Genomic DNA, 20515 nt, shown 5'->3' with positions numbered 1-20515 from the left:
TATCTATCACCTTGTCCAGCCAAATATTTTGAGAGCTTGATGTTGGTTATTCTGCGGGTGACAATACCCCAGCTGTGGTAGACTAGTAGTAGCTTCTCCATCACTGGAGTTCACACAGATGAAAAGATGGGGATGCAGCCCTCTACAATGCTCCATCCTTGTATCCATCACCTTGTCCTAGTCATCAAAATGCAGAACAGGAACAAAGATGGCGGCTGACGGCGACAAGAGTAATTAGAGGCTGCCATTGAACTACAAGGTGACTGAGGGAAATCAAGTGAGGTGAGGCCTTGATCCTTTTACATATTAGCGGGAATCTATATTGATGCGGCTAGGCCTAGCTTGCTATTTTTTGGTTCTTTCTCCACATGATTCATTGCTAATCATGCATTGCTAACCAATGGCCTTATTAATGATTAGCCCGTTATTGATGTTGTAGAACGGTTTAATTTTCCATAGGTGACGATTAGGTGCTGATCAATGTTTACTTATATAGTCTGGATGTTGAAGTTTCCCCTATCACAATAATCACCTTATTACAGTCCAGCTACCAAATCATGTCAGCTACTGAAATTATATTGGAACTAGTTACAGAGCCCCGCGCTGCTATTTTAACTGCATTCAAGTTTTATAACATTTATCATTGCTTTCTGTCTAACTGAATTAACTGACAGAAATCGAATGAAGTTCACAGTTTCATAACGAAAAGGGGATCCAAATGCGCAAACTAATTCAAAATAAAATAGAAAAAAAAAAACCAAAATAAGAAAGGAATATTCATTGGTCAAGTATTCTCCTTCACTTCTAGATTACCGACTCTATCTTCTCATTCACACCTTAATATCATCAGTAACCAATCCTCTTTAGAAGTTTCGAAGAGTACTTAATGCTCTGCTGGTCTTCCCATATATCTAAATCCACTTTAACGACTGCTTTTGAAAGGTAATAAACTTCAGGGACATAATAACATTATGTACAGAATTTCCTTCAGTGATTTTAAACTTCAGCCAACTCTATTTGGATATCCAGCACCTTCTTATATCAATCCAATTTTGATAAGAAGAATAGCATTGCTTGTTAACAACCCTGAGAAGAAATGTGCATCGAGTTAAAAAAGACTAAACAGAGAGCTGAAAGGAAGGTTATTAAATCTCTGTAAGCATATCATTCTTTATACAGTTGGTTGTGGGTGAATGAAGGAAACCATGCACCAATTGTATATTATAGCTTATTACTGTGACTATTTCATTAATGAATATAAAGTTGCAACTTCCACCATCATTCATAACCATAAAAAGTAGCAGTTCAATCTAAAACTTCACAGCCAATCTTTACATCCATCGAAGAGCTGTGAAATATATTAGAATTGTAATCTGTGCTATGAGGGAATGCTATACATGTTTTGGTTATATACTGTCCTTTCATTTTAAGTCTACTGTTAATACTCCTTTAAATAATAAGGGTACATGATATAGAATATGATAAACAGGAGCACGAATTTTCGTACAGATACAATATCACGAATCAATCATCCCATTCTCAACATAGAATTCCCTTCCTCTTCAGATTTCTTTGCCCTACCTAACCTTCCTCTTAAGAGGTGGCTTAAGAGATGAAACCATGCCAAATAAAACAGTAAAAGAAACAAAAACAGAGCAATTATTCACACAGGTTAGAAAGTCACTTATTCTAACTTGACAACTAATCCATCAAACAACAAATTGAAGAACAAATACGGATCGAAAACGAACCAAATGTTCCAATTCAGGTGTGTATTTCTGCGATTTCAAGCTTGGCTTGCTTATTAGAAAAGCTCTTGTCCTGAACTGACTACGTACCCTGATGAACACAATTCAGAAGAAAGATTACCTTAACAGATACTAAATCAACAAAATTTATAATTTTGGAGAAGATCTGAGTAATAACACATGCAATCGATGTCTAAATCCAATCAAAAACAACTAATGAAAAGTACTTCAGAAAACTTTATATTGGACAATGGTCATCAGCACTAAAACTATACCATATGAAATATAACCCATAACTTAACCTACAGCTGTAGTTTTCTATAAAAGAGAGTAAGAAACTACAAATAAATTAACCAGAAATTGAAACAAGAGGGGAGGCAGATCTGACCCCACTACTTCTGACCAACTGGAGAATTTCTCTTAACAATCCTTTGCTACTGTTTGGTTGACCTCTGAAGCATTATCATTTAAACTTGGAGACTGCACGGTTGCTCCTGTTTTCAAGTCCTCACTTTGTTGTTGTTGTTGTTGCTGCTGCTGCTGCTGCTGCATGTGTTGTTGCTGAAGTTGATGCAGTAGATGCTGCTGAAACTGATGCTGCTGCTTCTGAGAATGTATCTGGAGCTGTTGAAATTGCTGTGCAGTTAGAAGAGTGTGCATGGCTTGATTGTTTGGATAAAACTGCTGGCCAGCACTAGGACCAGCACCAAAAGAAGCGAAGTTCATCATAGGTCCACCATTTGGCATAGCTTGGCCAGTCAGAACTTTCAGGTGCTGAATTTCCTCTTTGAGTGCATCATTAAGTGCTATTAGAAAAACCAAAAATAATATTTTCTGATAAGTTATAATCTCATCCACATTAAGGCAAGGAACATCAGAATAATCTAGAATTTAAGTTCAAAGAAAACCTATACTATAGTGCGACTCCAAAACTCGACAAGCTAGACTCTTTTTGTTCCCTAAGAAACTAGACTTCTAGATTTAATGCTACTGGTATTATAATATGAGTGATGAAAATATAATGATATGTCATCCACTAATGGGACGTCTACAAGAACATTTTATACAGCTAAAATTTAAAAACCTTGCAGTCGTATAGGGGGGGACCACATCAGCATAATACAGGCATATTTAAAACATACCAAAAACCGGATACTACAGTAGCATACAGGCACCAACCCCATGGTTAAGAGTACCACAGTAAAAGTTTTTACACATATAGGCACCAAACCCATGATTAAGCATCATAATGAATAAGAATAGAATATGACAAAGTAAAATTTCATTTACGTTAAAAGGGAAGGCCGAGTGCAGAGGAAGCATTTATGCCAACAAAATCAGGGATCAAATTTTCTTTAAAATAAAGCTCAGAGGGTAATGAAAGGGATAACATATACACATAATTTCAAAACAAATTAAACGAACAGAAAAGAACATATACCCAAATAAAGCTCTAGAGTACAGTTTTTAGGCATGCATAAATCAGTTCTATATCGATATGATCAGAATCAATTAAAGACACCAATAGCAAAAATCCACTCACTTGATAAACAAGCTGTAAAAAATGGTCAAAACAGTTAAACATTTATAGTTCAACAATAAAAGCAAGTTAGCAACTAAAATGTAACCACTTGAAACAAAACCTTGCATCATTGTCAACTCCAACAAAAACCCCAAAGAATGGGAATAAAGGGGTTATGGTTAAATTTTGGAAAAACAAAAACAAAAGCGAAAAGAAATAATGCCCTTGCTTGATATTGTTGAAAAATAATAATTTAATCTGATAAGAGTAAAATAGTAAAAAACCAAATTAACTAAATTAAAAGATGAAAAGTGGTTAATGCACCCCCACATGCCTAATTCTATTTTTAAATCTTTTTGTTTTTGCCATGTTTTATGTTCCATAAGTTTTTTTCTTAGCCATAGACCATTCCATAAAACCAAGGGTCCATGACTTCTAATATACTCCATATTAATAACAGAATATGGCAAAATATGAGAGCTAAACAGAAAATGAACTTATTGAAAATAACCATGAAAATAGAAACCCCACCATCTTGTAAGTGAACCTGTTGCTCCATCGTTTGCAAGCGCAGTTTCAGTTCACTGTTTTCAGAAGTCAGACCATTTGTGTCTCTCTGCATACAAGAAATCAACAAGAAAAACAATCACTTATTGTCCACATTATATGTAAGTTACTTATATTGAAGTAGTTAAAACTAAGGTGAGTGCAAATTGCTCAGATTGATCTTGTGAAAAGAGATATTTTCTCTTGATCGAGGTAGGTGCTCAATTGCAGAGATTAATATACCCAAAAGAAACGTTGAGGAGTGGGCAATGGTTTTGGGATGTGAGGTCGGTAAATCACCTATGAAGCAGTGGAGCTTCTGTCCATTTTGGTGGAATAGTGTAAGGGATGAAGATGTGGGCTTTCTGTGGAATAAAGTCTATTTTGGTGGAATAGAGTAAGGGGATGAAGCGGTGGATCTTCTGTGGGATAAAGGCCTGTGTTCGGGCCCCCAGGCACGGGTATCAGCTGAGTTAAGAGATCACTCTTGTCATGCAATCTATTATTGGAACGCTATGCTGTTTGTCTTTATCTACACGCAGTTTTCTATAGTTTTTACAGGGAACTTCTAGTCCCTTGTATTGTGCTGTTGTTTTGTTTTTATCTAATGAACACATTTCTAAGAGGGATAATCAACTAGACAATAGGATTAAGCTGATGGAAAACACCTGCAAGAGAGTCAACTGAGCAGACAACGATGTTGCTTCTGTTTGCAAGGTCTGAACTTTCTGTTCAAGCTCTGCAATGTACCGCATCTTCCTTTCCTTTGACCTTGCAGCTGACTGCCTATTTGCCCAGATCCTATGCATGGCAAAACATAAATAAGTAAATAAATCATGATGACGATGATGATACAAAACAGAAAGCAAGGCACCATTATACTCTTATTACATAAATAGGGGGGAACCTCAAGGCATAAATACTTGGAGCTTTTATTCGATAAGAACAAATATATTCACCTCTAATTATAAACATACCAAAAAAAAAAAAAAATTCATGAACTTGAAGTAAAAATCATAAACTTTTCCTTGAAATGAACTTTCATAGGTATGCTCCTTACATACACCGTTATACAACACTACTGCTAGCAACATCGGAACTGCATAGTAACCAACAAGCTTTAGAGTAGAACTATTGAGCAGTAAAATTAGTGTCGTAACAACAATTCAAGATAGACTAGGTTTCACTTGTTCAAGTTAAATAGACTAGAAATAGCCATACTCAGTCAAAGGACAATAACAACTGAAGGACTTAATATCAATTCAAAAATGCTACAAAATCCATTCACTCCATCAAATATTGGTGTATATAGACATATCTATGAGTAATCAAAAAACAATACCTCTTTGCACGTTTTGGATCAACTAAGGCAAGTTCCGAAAGCTTGGTAGCTGACATGGCTTTCTTGGAATCAGCTGCAGACATCTCTTCTGAGCTCGACACCAGCATCTCTGTTTTGATGGTTGTTGATCCATCCATTGATTGGCTATGTTGGTGCCTAACTCTGGGTCTCTCATGAGTACCCATGCTAATATTCTCTGTAGAGCTAGTGAGCGCTCTTGTTGCTGGAGCAGCTGGTGCAGCAGAAGCTGATGGTTCACCCACTTGAAAGTCCGATGTAGCAGATGAAGAATTGAATTTGTCCATATCAAGGTACATAGACAACAAGTCTTCCTCTGTCTCATCTGAAAATGAAGGACCATCGGCACCACCCACAACACCAAGGTCACTATCAAAGCTAATATCATCTGGAAGGGTCACAATTTCTGAATGGGCACGTCTATGACCCAATTTCCTTGGTGGGTAATCTGGCATTCGGCTAATATCATGACTAAAGTGATTAGATTCAGTGGACATTCCGTGACCAAAATGACCTGGCTCTGCAGTAGCACCAGAGGCCAATGGTGGAAATGATGATGATGAAGAGGGTTCAGTCTTCACATTGTAAGTCGGCAAAAGACTCGAGTACCTGCCTGATGGTGGTGGTAAACCTCCACCATGTGCAGGAGACTTGTCCTTATCCATCTAAAATAATCACAACACTAAAATGTTACAACCAAACCCTGGGAATGAGCTGAACTAGATGATAAATGTTATTCATTTTCCCATGAACTAGAGTTCAGTATTTTCAACCAAACCCTGCAAAGCCCAAAACACCCAGTCAGACACATTTCACTTTATTGAAAGAAAAAAAAGAAGCTTTATTTTTTTGGATTAGAACAAAAACAGATTTTGTTTAGGTTTTAGACAAACAATTGATCACCAGTCAGGAAGTCGAGACTAGATATGAAACCAAGCTTTATCACATTAACAATTGAATACTATGCCACAACATACAACATGGACCAAATTTCCATACGACAATGCAAGAATTCTTTCTGCAACACCAAAAATACCAGAGCCAACCCAAAGAATCAAAATTCTTTAACAGCTTGTTCAAATGTAATACAGCAAACCAATCAAACCAAGAGGACTTACAGCTCAGATGAAGAAGAATGACTGGAATCGACTGAGCTCTGATAATCAGCGATGAAAACGTGATAATCAGCGATGAAAACGCGGATCTGTGAACTAGAACGACGATGATGATGACGGTGTTGGACGGATCTGATAAGTTTTTTAACCACTCAAATCCACACTACTCCCATTCATTTACGGTTTCCCACATAGAGACAATGGTCATCACCCTTCAGTTAAGCTTTTCTGTGTTTGTAAATACAATGATCATTATATTTGATTTCACAGTATTCAAACAACATTACTAAAACCTCAAAAATATCAAACCAATCAAACCCAACTCACTTGTGTAATCTGAGTGTTCCCAGAATCAATTCCAACCCTAAACTTTGCTCTATCCTGTCAAAAAAGAAAAAGAAAAAAAAGCAATCACCAACTGTAGTAATGCGATTGCTTGCCAAAATCCATACACCAACCCCCTAGATTAACAAATTGAAAAACTGAAAAAAAAAAAAAAAACTATAGTCATCAATAACATCCAACAACCCAATATCAACAACAGCATAATCAATACATTTGCTAATTTTCCAAGCACAAAATGATTCAAAGCCTCACTCTTTATTATGATCAAGTATTCAATTTTGAAGCATCCAATCCTTGACCCATCAAATACACAGGACCCAGAAAGAATTTCAATCAGAAAATTTGAGATTAAAAAAGAAGAAGAAAACAACAAATCTCAAATACCAACCGCCTGAGCTTGATAATCTGAAACAGTTGATGTCGGATTGTCTCTGTAGACACAGGGCCTGTAAGGCTGACGCTTATACCACTTATATATATACCAAGGACCAATGGCAACAATGTAAATTATTACAAAAATAAGGACGAACCCGTAATTTCTCTATTACTTAACAAAGTCTCAAGGTGGGTGATTTGTTTGTTAATCTCTGCATAACAAAGCAACAAGCTGCTTAATTATTTACTCTTAAAACAGTGGCACATTTTCACCATGTGAAACAAGTACAGATTGTAACCTTGCTAAGTCATCTAGAATCACTTGTTCATCTAGAGCTGCAGGAATGTGGCAATCATAGTTAGAAGCCGGTTGTGCAAACTTGCACTTCATGTTCATGAAATTAAAGCTTTAGTTATTTCAGGCTACATAAATTAAATTCCATTGTAATTAATCACTCTGTTATAAGGAGAGCTTGACCAACAAGATAAAATCCAACGACAAAGAGGAGATATATCTTTATCGCATGATCCTTCCAAGAGTTCTGACAGCTTCTTCCTTGTACTATTGATGTTAATGGTGCCTCTGCAGGTGACAAAAAGTCAGCTGTATTAGTAGTTTCTCTGTCACCGGCATTCACACGGATGATAAGAAGGGTTAACAAAATATATAGTACTACTCATCAGAATGAAGAACAGGAACAAAGATGGGGGATGATGATGATGATAAGAGTAATTAGAGGCTGCCATTATTGAAGAAGTTCAAGGTGGATGACCGGAATGAGGGATGGCTTTAGTATGTTATTGGGAGTTGAATCATTGATGTAGCAATGTAGCTAGGTCGCTATATATGTCATCATTGTGATTCTCAGACTTTGGTTTTACAATTTTACTTGTATGCCTTGTTTTGGTGTAACAGGACCACTGAATGATTTGCCATTGTATTGTGTCTGTGAAAAAAAATGCCAAATATTGCTAGCTAGTTCCCACTAATACATCCTCTGTTATCCACTTCACTTGATCTTGATGCCTATGTTACAGTACCTGGCTAATTGCATTTCACTACTCTACAATCTGAGGTCGATTCAGTTTCATTACTCGGCTTAATTATAATTTTAACTCATAGATTGGAACCTGACAATTTCATACCTCTTATTGATTTAATTATCCAGTTAAACTGTTGACTGGTAACGTGATATCCTTAGACATTGAAATCAATCTAAAAAGATGCATTTTGACACAAAAAAAGTAATGTCCTCTTGGAGTTCACAGCTGACTAGAAAATACTCAAGCGACTCCTCTGAGGGACAATACTAAAACAGTAGTACAAAGTTGTGATTTCGGCAAGATACTGGTGTTTGCTCTAAGTTCCAAGCCTAGATGTCAACAAAGGCTATGAATACATGAGGCGGTAGAACAACCCAAAACACAGTACTAATCAGTCATGACAATTTTTACTTTACCAAGCTGTCATATTCTAGATGATCAATTGTGAATACATACACAAGTGCACAATTTACTACTATACTGCTCTGAAATTGGTGTTAGTACATAATACAATGGATACAATAACAGATTAATTAATAGAAGGGAGCTAGAAACAAAAAGAACATTACGAGTCCAAGCTATGCAATTTCTGAGTCTGATCAACACTCACAGCAGCTTGCTAGCTATAAATTTGGCTAGTCAATTACAGTAGTTGCTGCTGTCTTAATTCTCTCCATCGTTGATGCAACACAACTGCTCCACGGCAGTGTTTAGAATTTTGTGAGTGAGGACAGCAGCACTAAGGACCAAGAAAATGACAGCAGCAAGCCAGCATTATGACAAGGGCTAATTAGAACTTTATTCCCAAGAAATCAAAGTTACACAATAGGAATGCTATTATGAAAATATGCCTAGCTACTACAACTACTAAAGGGAAAACAACCTTAGAAATTGATAAATGCAAGACAAAAGAAAGATCTAGAAAATACAGATTATGGAGTCAAGACTCCCAATGTTGCCCGAAGAAAGTGAGTAGAGGATCATAAACTTTATGATTGGCATTCCAACCCATAAAGAAATCCATATGAGCATACTCATCCACGTATTGTTCCACAAGCTTGTCCTTGTCATGATATTTGAGGTCATTAGGCAAAGGCTTCGCATCGTTGACGTCCGAAAGTGTATCCCTCCCTCCATAGCCGAGGAAAAGAGGAATGTCTTTCGGAATGTTTGCCATGTTGTACAGAAAATTCTAGTGTACTTGTGGGTATCTCATACCCACATTTACAAAAGTGACAATAAATTTGTTGTCAGAGTTGTCATATTGAGTCCTATTTTGTGTAATCTTAGTTCTAATAATAGTAATTATGCCTCTTACGACATTGTGACAAGCTTTTGAACAAATTCGTTGTCAATGTAGTAATTTTTGTTTAACTATATGTAAATAGTTCAAATGAATATGATAACTTTTGTTCTCAATGTTGTAATTTTGGTTCAAATAATTGTAATTCTTTGTTCAAATAGTTGTAAATGAGTGTATGAGATACCCACAAGTACCATAACTTGTCTCATGTTTGATAGGAGCATTTTAATGTGATATTTTAATAGTTAATTCCTCACATTTTGCTTAGTTAATTCCTTAACTGAATCGATTTTTAATTCAATTTCTATTTTTAGGTACATTTGAGTAAATGAAGGTGAAATGAGCGTTAGGTCCATAATTACCTGGAAATGATGGAGAAAAATGGAAATGTACTAAAAGATCAATTTTACACATATTCCTACTCCGGCTAGGAGAAACCAAGCCAAGCAAAGAAGAAGGAGCGGCCGCCTGACCAAATGAATTTCAAATGAGCTGAAACCTTCCAGATCCATTTTAGACACCCAAAGGATCATTTCTTATGAAGAGTGCCAGAGAAAAATATGAGTGGAAGGCCTTCAAACAATCAGCCCAATTTTCTACAGAAGCAAAACCGGAAAACTGGACCTGTAAGAGGTCCAGCAGCATTTCCGGCCCAACCACATGGATTGAAGCTCTGAAAATTTGTCAGGATGATCTACACTCATAGTGGAACATTTCATATGAAGAAGTCGAAGGCATATAATGAAGTCTTGTTGGAGAAATAATTGAAGGAATAAAGGGGAAGAAACTGACCTGAAAACAGCTCAACACCACATATTCATGTTTCCCACCCACATGAAGAAAGCTAGATGCTTTTCTCTTTTTCCTTGGATATATTTTTTCTACTATCTCTTTAATAGATCATCATCACTTCCATGTTGCTGCACCTTCATGCTTTGCTTTCATTTCATCATTTCTCTTTCTTTTCCATATTTTACAAATCACTTTCATACTCCACTTTCATTATTTTTCTTCCACTCATCATTTCACTCTTCTTTTTCTTCCCTATATAAACACCTTCTCCTCTCATTCTAAAAGATATTCCTTCATCCATCTCATCTTCTTTGTCTCTCCATTTCCTTTCCATTTTTCTCTCCATTCTCTAGTTTTAAGTTTCTGCATTTTTAAGCAAAGAGAAGAAGAGAAGAAGAAGCCATGAAGCCTCCTAGCCGTCATCATCCACCTTGTGCCGTGATAGTGAAGTCTTGCTTTAAAGATTCAAGATCAATGTCTCAAGCTCTTCATCATCCACTCCCTTCATGGTGTAATTCTATCTTTTTCCTTGTAATTTCTTTTGGTTTTCTTTGTTTAGATTTGTAGAACTATGAATTCTAGTTAACAAATAATGTTAAGGGCAAAGTTTAAAGCCCGTTTATATGTTTTGAGATAAAGTTGTGATTTCTATATGTTGATTTTTATGTTGCTTATGTGGGTTTGTTTAATTAAATTTGCATGATAGAAAACTTTTGTATTTTAATCTTATGTGGTTGCAAACACTTAGGGTTTTGATATAATTGGTGCTAGGTTTAAGAACATGAAATCGACTTTTCGTTTTGTGTAAACTTGAATCAAAGTAGTAAAGGTTTTGTGCAAAGACCGAATTTAATTAAAGAGGATTGCAATTAGGTGGACTTTTCCATACTAAGTTGTACACTTGAGTTGATAGCCTTTCTCTATGTCTAATGCGTTGAACATGTCATGATTGACTAGCTTTCTAGGGCTTGATTGCATGTTTGATAGGATTAATCTAGGTGCTTTCGCTTAGGTTAATTAGCATTGAAAAGTAAAATATGGGAATTCATTTGCTTTCGAATGATTCACATGATCAACTCCTCTCTCATGACATTTAAAATCAACTATAGGAATTGTAATTGGATTTCTTGCATATGGATGTGGTTTTAATCTTTGTTTCTTATGTTTCATTCTTGTACATGTGTTTTTATATTTTCTTTATTTTATTTATTTTAATTTTCAATTCTATAATTCTTAAAACCCTCCCCCCTTATTTGTGTTTACTTGTATATATTTATTCTTTATTTTATTTTTGTAAATAATACTTTATTATTTTAATTCTTTATTTGTTTATACAATTGTATATATTTATATTCTTTATTTTATTTTTGTAAATAATACTTTTTTTGTTTGACAATGACAGGTGTACCCTCAATCCCCGGAATAGAACGATCCCTATTTGCTTATACTACTAACGATATTTCAGGGTTAAATTATGCGCTTGCTTAAAGCGACATCAATGTTGTACACCGGATGAGTAAACTTATTGTAGGGCTGCAGATTTGTGAGTGGAAGAGTGTAATCGAACATTCTTATGGTTCCACTTCTGATCATCCGAGACTAATGTACGATATTCTTTGTGGCAGTGGATTGTGGTGTATGTTTATAGTAAAGATGTAAACTTGAAGGACTTAGGCTGCAATTTGGACCTGTTATAGCGGTCAAAATGTTGGAACAATCCACGCCCGGTTGTATGCAAATAATGGTCTGCAGAGTTTGTTCTAATCGCCCTAGCGGGAGGAAATTCCCGGACACCAAAGATGTAGAATTGCTCAGTCAAAATGTTTGAGTAACAAACTAACAATTCTTAAAAGCGGTGTGGTTATATGACCCAGATAAGCAACTGGGCTAATTAAAGCAGCCGATCTTAATGAGTTTTACAGCTTTTGTTGGGACAAGGCAGCTAGCATTGTCAACGTTCCTAAGGAATGGCCAACATAGTGTGACTTCTATCCTATTTGCTTGTTCACATAATTGAACAAAGCAGGAAGATCATAAGCAGCCAACTGTTCCCATGTCCAGTCCCAATAAGCAGGATCATTAGTAGTAAGTGATTTGTGTCCACAGCTAGAGACGTATGTTCCTCGAGTATTAGCAAGCCATACATCAAACCCTTCGTCAGCCAAGATGAACGCCAAAGCCTGATCTGGTGGATTAATTAGCCATAATGTAGCATCTGTTAGAAGCCCATGTTGCAACAAAACAGGCGGCTTCTGATCTGTGGTTTAATTTCTACCAGACAGTCCATATGGAATTCTCTGCAACCCGAGAATATAACTATCTTCTGTTGTTACTTGATGTTCCTATAGCCTCGTGTCTCCACAAGAGATTTGGAAATACCATTTTGAATAGGATTTTTGTCCATTTACCCCATTTTTAGGGATTTTTATCCCACTAACCCCATTAAGTTTTTTTAATTCCCTCTTACCCAATACACTCAAAAGGAGTCTTCCCTAATACCCATTAAGATTTTTTTTTTGTTTTTAATTTTTTTTTAATACCATTTTACCCCTAATCCCTTTGTTATTTAGAGAGAGAGAGAAAATGGAAGAGAGAAAAACCATAGGAGACTTCGCCGGAGCTCGTCACCGGCCGCCAGAATCCCATCACCGGTCGCCGGATTCCGGCAAACTTTCGCTGGAATCCGGTCACCGGTAGCCGGATTCCCGTCGCCGCCCACCAGAATTTTTGAAAACCTCACCGGAAAAGTTTATTACCCCCAATAGACATCTATTACCCCCCAATAGAGGGGCAATATACCTCTATTGCCCCCCAATAGACCACTATCAGCCATGTATTGCCCCCAATAGATGACTATCAGCTATGTATTGCCCCCCAATAGACGTCTATTGCCCCCCAATAGGACTTTCAATCGCCAGAATAGGAACTAATCTCCATAAATTTAGACAAATATAACTTTGATTAAAGAAAAAAAAACGAGGAGATTACATCAATTCAAAACGTCTATTACCCTCCAATAGACGTCTATTGCCCCCCAATAGAATTTTTTTTTTTTTCATTTTTCTTTCCTTCTAGGCCTTCTGCCCCTATTTTACCCCAAAAAAAATAATAATACTAATAATTTGGACACCCAGAAAATGCTCTGGGCACCCACCGGTACTGTGAGAGATCCGGCCAGATTGGAACCCGGGAAAGGGATTTAATAGCAGCGCTACTCTGCCCTCCTCTCATCCAAAAACCTGAAAAAAAGTTGAGTTTCTGTTCCTTTTTTTTTTTTTTCTCCGTCAAACCTGTTCGGAATCCGAACAGAGTCTGAAGGATTCTATCCTCTAAATAAAAAAGAGAGCATCGCACATAATGGAACCAAACAAAAAAAAAACGTGCGCTGCAACTCAGACCGAAAGGAGACGCCGTCGCTGATTCTGGTGAGCGGCGAAAAAGTGAACCAAACGGACGGGCGATTATTGACTGTGATTCTTATGTCGATTTGTATTTGAGCCTCCAGAAGCTTGGGTCCAGATTGTTGGTGCTTAAAGGCGACACAAGCAATGTCAATACTCACCGGTATCGACCTCAGCGCCACCGGAAAAATCAGAATCGGCGATAGGACGATTGCCGTGATCTTTTTCTATTTTCGATGTGAGAACCGGAGTAGGCTCTGATCATCGACACCATTACCGCCTTCGCCACCGCGGAAGCAGCAAGGTCTGCTCTGATGATCAGTCGTCGGCAAGAGAGAGAGAGAAAGAGAGTTTCAGACGACGAGGAAGGTTGGTTTTGGTGACCGGCGAGGACGGCGACGACGCCGACGCCGACGAGGACCACTAGGGATTTGGGCTGTGAGCGTGAGGGAGGGAGGAGAGTGTGTTGCTCGTGACGGGAGAGAGAGAGAGGGCATAGCATGGCATGGACGTTGTTTTTTAATTAAACTGAGGGTAAAAATGTCAAGTTAGTTTAAATTGTGTTAGTAGGAATAAAAATATATTGCTGAGGTAAGTGAGATAATTTTCCCTCATTTTGGGGCTTTAGGTCAATGACACTTTTGAATATCATGACCATTGGTTTGTGCAACTCTTGAAACACAAACTAGAGCCACAAGAAGTAGAATACTAGATGAAGGGTACTTGGCCCTTTTGGAGTTGGAATCATATAATTGATGGTCTCTGACGATTGATACAACAAGTTTCCACTGCTTTTGCTATTTAAATAGATGGTCATTGATAAGACAACATGGACATTATTTTATGATTAGGATTATGACTTTAATTAAAAAAGTTAGAGAGATAGAACTTCTTTTTTTTTTTTCAGGAGAAAATTTAAATATAATATAGTCTATTGATTATCTTATTCTCATATAGAAATAATTTGTTTATTAACATTTATATTCTGTGAGGGCATATAATTCTAAAATTTAACAATTCCCTTAAGAATTGGCTTAATTATATATATATATATATATATATATATATAAAAGATATAATTTGACTTTAATTAGGATTATAATTTGACTCTAATTTGGATTATAATTAGCTCTACCATCTATATTTAGGAAACATGCATGTTAACTTCGCATCGTGTGCGAGTCTTGTGATTGTATCAAAAGCTGTCGTCCTTTTTTATACCTAAAGCAAGAGTTTAGCGCACTCTCACGTCTTCACTAACTTGCAATTAACAAATCAGCCTTAAATTGTGGTAGAAATCATGTCTCAAAACTTTAAGGGTCTTTCTAAATGTACCAAGCAAATATTTATGTAAATCCAGCATGTTTTTTACACCCAGCAAAATAATAGAAGTTCTAATTGCACCTAGCATTTTTTCCAATAATACCCTTTCTAATTGCACCAAGCAAAACCCACATCTCCGTTTGGAGTAGAAAATCGAAACCCTCTGTTGGTATACAATAGTACATGAATGTATATAATAACTATAGTAATAACAATGATAATATCTAAAGCTACAAATAAAAAACCCTAGCCTCCTCCAAAAAAAACTCAGACTTTGCATCTAGGTTTTTGGCGACTTCCTTCTCGCCCGGCGGCGCTTGAGATTGGCATTGGTTTTTTTGCCATGCCAATCTTAGGTGGCTGCCGGACGGGGACCTAAAAACTATCGCTTGGGTAGTCTCATGGGTACATGGGGTGATGTTCAAGGTTTTGAGTGGAATGGGCAATGGTGGAGTCCGGTTTTGGTCTGCTTAGGCAAGTACGGTGGACGTCGAGTGCTTCTAGGATCTGTAGCGGCGTGCATCTTTTGCAGGGGATTTCCAGGGCTTGTAATGGTGTGGCTGTGGCGATTTGTGGTAGATCGGTGTGACGGCGAGGCTCTAGTAGTCGGGGAGGATCGCTGGGGCGGCGTGGCTACGATGGATTTGCGCGGATCGTGGTGGCGGCATGGCTAATCAGTTTCTGTGTGATTTCATGAAGAAGGTCACGACGTTATTTGATCGGGTAGCATGGTCGGCGGCTGGAGGTTGGGGATAGTGTGGTGGGCTCGGGTCATCTTTCTACTGCTGGACCTTGAGCTGAGCCCAATCTCTTGGCGCTGCTTTTTGGCTTTAAATTGGACTAGGATGTTTGCCCTAGGCCCATTCCTATGCTTTTTAGTTTACCTATTTACAATATTTCCCTAGTTTCAAGGACAATCTAGGCACTTTGTGCATCTAGTTTTAGTGATTGGTCTTGGTCTTGTCGACCTAATTATCAGTGTCTCTAGTTGTACACCAATTGAAGTCTCTAGGCGACTAGATTTACTGGGTATATGTTAGGTTGGGAGGCCCTGACCCTTCTAGTGCCTCCGGCGTAGTACCAAGGGGGGATCCCGCTATGTCTAGACATTTGATTGTACAATGAGTAGGTCTATTTTCTATGTCCACTATGGGTACTACTACTATCTTCTTGTCTGTCTAGTTGGTAGCGGAAGGGTATATAACGGCTTATTCTGGCTTATAATGAATATATTTTCTCGCCCTTGGGGGCTTCAAAAAAAAGAGAAAAAGCCTGAAGCTACAAATGGTGGGTATATAAGAAGCATAAATCTGATTGAATCCGATGCCTTCATTATATGGTGCCCGTGCTAGTGCTCAAATACTTCTTAAATAAGAAATTTGGAGAGATCCACTGTATGGCCAACTTTCCAACTTTTTTTTTAGCTTCTGAATATGATTAGACATAATTATTGATATTGTAGTATGGCCAGAGGTCCTTAACACCATGATTGCCCCACTCAAAGACAAAAGGAAAATTTGTTCTCAACCTTCTCATTTTCAGTCAGAAGTAGATGATGGTATATATACTAGAGGATGGGGTGGGGAAGACAAGCTTCTAAATCATTTACAGATGCATATGAGCCTCTAAGTGGTCCATTTCCTGGAGGTCTTCATGATCCATCCGCATTGAAGAGCTTTAAAAGAACTGCTGGGTACAAAATAACGTACCGTTTTGGTTTCTTTTGTTATTATCTCTATTTACCATGACAATTACTGTCATTTCATACAAGAATGTAACTGTATTTTCATGCAAAATTAATTTGCTGGATCTACATAGAAATTTACTTGATATATTTAGAAATACCCAACTTTAATTGTCTTTATTATTACATTTTGGTATGAATTTTGTTGGTAAAAGGAGAAGAAAATAAAAGAAGTATTGGCATTACTAGTAATATAATGTTGTCACTGAAGTGTAAAGAAAGTCATAAGAGGATCATGTACATCTTGCTTAGCAGTTTCACCCACGACAAAATCAGCATGAGCATAATCATCTCTGTGTACCGAACCACAAGCTTATCTCCATCATGATCTTTGAGGCTGTTGAGCAATAACTCACATCTTGGACATCAGAGTAATTAGAGGATGCCATTGTAGAAGAAGTTCAAGGTGGCTGAGGGAAATTAAGTGAGGTGAGGCCTTGATCCTTTTACATGTTAGTGGGAATCTATATTAATGTGGCTAGGCCCAGGCGCTTGCTATTTTTTGGTTCTTTCTCCACATTATTAGTTGCTATATATTGCTAACCAACCAATGGCCTTCCTTATTGATGATTAGCTGGTTATTATTGATTAATTAGGGTAAGTTGTTGTAGATCGGCTTAATTTTCCATAGGTGACGACTAGGTGCTGATCAATGTTAGGTATTGTCGCTACCAAATTAATCATGAAAGCTACTGAAAATATATTAGAATATTAGCAAACTGATTCTCCATTTGCTTAATTAAGTCTGAAGATGGTAATTTGTTTGTTACCATCTACACGGAAAATCGACGACACCACTTCAATCCTCGTACCAAAGCAAGAAGATGCTTATTTACAGTGGCATATTCCATGTGAAACAATTACAGACTGTAACTTTGCTAAGTCAACCAGAATTACTTGTTCATCTACAGCTGCCGGAATCTGTCAATCATAGTTAGAAACCAGTTGCTAGAGTTTGCACTTCCATGTTAATGAAAGCTTTAGTTATTTCAGGCTACATAAAATTCCATTGTAATTAATCATTCATTTATTTGTTAATGAGTTTCTTTCATTTAGACTTTCATTAAGTTTCTTTCTTACCAAACACTTCACAATTCAGTTTTCTTCAATACTGTTATTCAAGAAAATCCAGTAATCATCTGTTGGAAGACCTCTGTTCTAGTGATTAACAATGAGGATGAGATAGCTTCTGTGATCCTTTAGTAATTAGTTACTGTAAATTTACCAAGCTGTCAAAATGTAAATTATCAATTTGGGATACATATCTAAATGCAACAAAATCTACAGATTCCAGTACTACTAGTCCCAAATTGCTAGTCTGAGATTAGTGTTAACATAATATACAAAGACAACTGTCATATACTTCTCCTACTGCTAGGAAAATAGAAAGCAAAGACGAGAACAAACTGATACTCTAATTAACCTATGCATTAGCTAGCTGCTGTGAGTGTTGGTCAGACTCAGATCTGAGTCTGACCAACACTCACAGCAGCTAGCTAAACTTGGCTAGTCATCTCTTACACAATTCACACTATTTACACGCGGTAATTACACAGTTGATAATAAGGAGAGCTTGACCAACAAGATAAAATCCAACGATAAAGAGAAGATATATCTTTATCGCATGATCCTTCCAAGAGTTCTGACAGCTTCTTCCTTGTACTAATGATGTTGATGGTGCTTCTGCAGCTGTATTTGTAGCTTCTCCGTCACCGGCATTCACACAGATGATAAGATGGGTTAACAAAATAGTAATACTCATCAGAATGAAGAACAGGAACAAAGATGGGGGATGATGATAATGAGAGTAATTAGAGGCTGCCATTGTAGAAGAAGTTCAAGGTGGATGACTGGAATGAGGGATGGCTTTGATATATTGTTGGAGTTGAATCATTGATATAGCAATTTTAGCTAGGTTGCTATATATGTTTCATTGGTGACATAATCATCATTGTGATTCTCAGGCTTTGGTTTTACAATTGTACCTATATGGCTTGTTTTGGTGTAACAGGACCACTGAATGATTTGCCATTGTATTGTGTCTGTGAAAAAGAATGCTACATATTGCTAGCTAGTTCCCACTAGTACATCCTCTGTTATCCACTTCACTTGGGGCCTATATTACAGTATTTGGCTAATTGCATTTTACTACTCTATGATGTGAGGTCGATTAATCAGTTTAATTACTCAGCTTTATTATAATTTCAAGTTTTCAACTCATAAATTGGATCCTGATGTTTCAAAGTCCTAACAATTTCATACCTCCTATTGATTTGATTATCCATTTAAACTGTTGCCTGGTAAAGTTGGACCTTGAAATGAATCACAAAGATGGATTTTGACATAAAAAAATAATGTCCTCCTAGAGTTCACAGCTGACTAGAATGTACTCCTCTGAGAGACGACACTAGAACAGTAGTACAAGCTTTGATGGTTGTGATTTTCTGCAAGATACTGGTATTTGCTCAAACTTCCAAGCCTAGTTGTCAGCAAAGGCTATGAATACATGAGGGCGTAAAACAACCCAAAACATAGTATTAATCAGTCATGACAATTTTTACTTTACCAAGCTGTCGTATTCTAGATGATCAATCGGGAATACACAAGTGCACAATATACTCCACAATTCCAGTGCTACTACACCAACCAACTTCTCTGAAATTGGTGTTGGTACTTAATATAATGGATAAAATAACAGATTAAGAGAAGGGAGCAAGAAAGAAAAGAACATTATGAGTCTAAGCGATGCAATTTCTGAGTTTTCTGAGTCTGACCAACACTCACAGCAGCTAGCTAGCTATAAATTTGGCCAGGCAATTACATTAGTTGATGCTCCATTAATTCTCTCCATCTCTGACCGTAACACATCTGCTCCATGGGGGTGTTTAGAACTTTGAAAGTGAGGACAGCAGCAATAAGGGCCATGACAATGAAGATGGTGAAGCGAATGGCGTGATATAGTATCTCTATCTCATGAACCAGCTGAGAGTTTTCGTATCTTCTTCCTTGTACTATTGATGTTGCTGGTGCTTCTGCTGGTGACAAAATTTCAGCTGTAGTAGTAGCTTCTCCATCCCCGGCATTCACACAGATGATGAGATGGGTTAACAAAATAATACTACTCATCAGAATGAAGAACAGATGGGGGATGATAATGGGAGTAATTAAGGTCTGCCATTCTAGAAGAAGTTCAAGGTGGATGATTAGAATGCAGCATGGCTTTAATATATTGGTGGGAATTTAGTCACTGATATATAGCAATGTAGCTAGGTTGCTATAGACATGATCATAATTGTGACTCTCAGAATTTGGCTCTACAATTTTACCTATTTGGGTGACACAGGGACCACTGAAAGATTTCCCAAATCATGCGTCTCGTTTACCTATTCTTCTCATTTCCTTGTCTTTAATTAGTGTTGAAATTGCTATTGTATTGTTTTGAAAAAAGGATGCCAATATAATGCCCCCACTTAGTTTGATGATTTGGTGATGAACTTCTTGTTGGTTCTCCAGTTACTGTATTCTCATTTGTTTCTATACATTATTTAAATCAGTTTGTTTTAGACTAATCCTCTTGTTTCCATAATTCACTACTGCTGATCATTTTCCATTCATTGATACAGAAGCAGGTGCCTATGTTAAGTGTATTTAGCTATTTGCATTTTACTACTCTATGTTGTGAGGTCGATTTTATTTCACCTCTAACATTGTAATTTTAACGCGTAGTAACTTACTGTTTCAAAGTTGTAACAATTTCATACTTCATATGGATTTGATTATCCATCATTAGATCTTGAAATTAATGTACAAAGATAGATACATTTTGACACAAAGTGTCCTCCTAGAGTTCACAGCTGTTTAGAAACTACTCTCGACTCCTCTACACCACCACACTAG

At 37.1% G+C, this 20515-nt stretch overlaps 1 protein-coding gene and 1 pseudogene across 7 annotated transcripts; both read right to left on the bottom strand.

Annotated features, from left to right (window-relative positions):
- Window positions 1–663: 663 nt before the first annotated feature.
- On the bottom strand, window positions 664–7122 carry LOC112186819 (probable transcription factor PosF21). 7 transcript variants are annotated; one of them, XR_002930908.2, is made up of 9 exons: window positions 7025–7122; window positions 6619–6672; window positions 6295–6519; window positions 5159–5841; window positions 4485–4617; window positions 3802–3886; window positions 2137–2554; window positions 1752–1839; window positions 664–1086 (listed from the first exon to the last, which is right to left on the bottom strand). XR_002930908.2 is itself a non-coding variant. In XM_040514625.1 (9 exons), exons 5-8 carry the CDS (start codon window positions 5839–5841, stop codon window positions 2169–2171), a joined length of 1287 nt encoding a protein of 428 aa, XP_040370559.1. In that variant the 5' UTR covers window positions 6295–6519; window positions 6619–6672; window positions 6889–6929; window positions 7025–7059; the 3' UTR covers window positions 1259–1839; window positions 2137–2168. The 7 variants fall into 7 exon arrangements, 5 of the variants coding, with proteins under 5 accessions (XP_040370559.1, XP_040370557.1, XP_024181118.1 ...); XR_002930910.2 differs by lacking the exon at window positions 664–1086 and adding an exon at window positions 1259–1604; XM_040514625.1 differs by lacking the exon at window positions 664–1086 and adding an exon at window positions 6889–6929 and having other exon boundaries at window positions 1259–1839; window positions 7025–7059.
- A 4495-nt stretch (window positions 7123–11617) lies between these two features.
- Window positions 11618–12554, bottom strand: LOC112184976 (annotated as a pseudogene).
- Window positions 12555–20515: the final 7961 nt, after the last annotated feature.

Source organism: Rosa chinensis, chromosome 2 (genome assembly GCF_002994745.2).
Source record: "Rosa chinensis cultivar Old Blush chromosome 2, RchiOBHm-V2, whole genome shotgun sequence".
Lineage (NCBI taxonomy): Eukaryota > Viridiplantae > Streptophyta > Magnoliopsida > Rosales > Rosaceae > Rosa > Rosa chinensis.
Note: the sequence above shows the minus strand (reverse complement) of the source record. Positions and strands in the feature narration are given on the sequence as shown.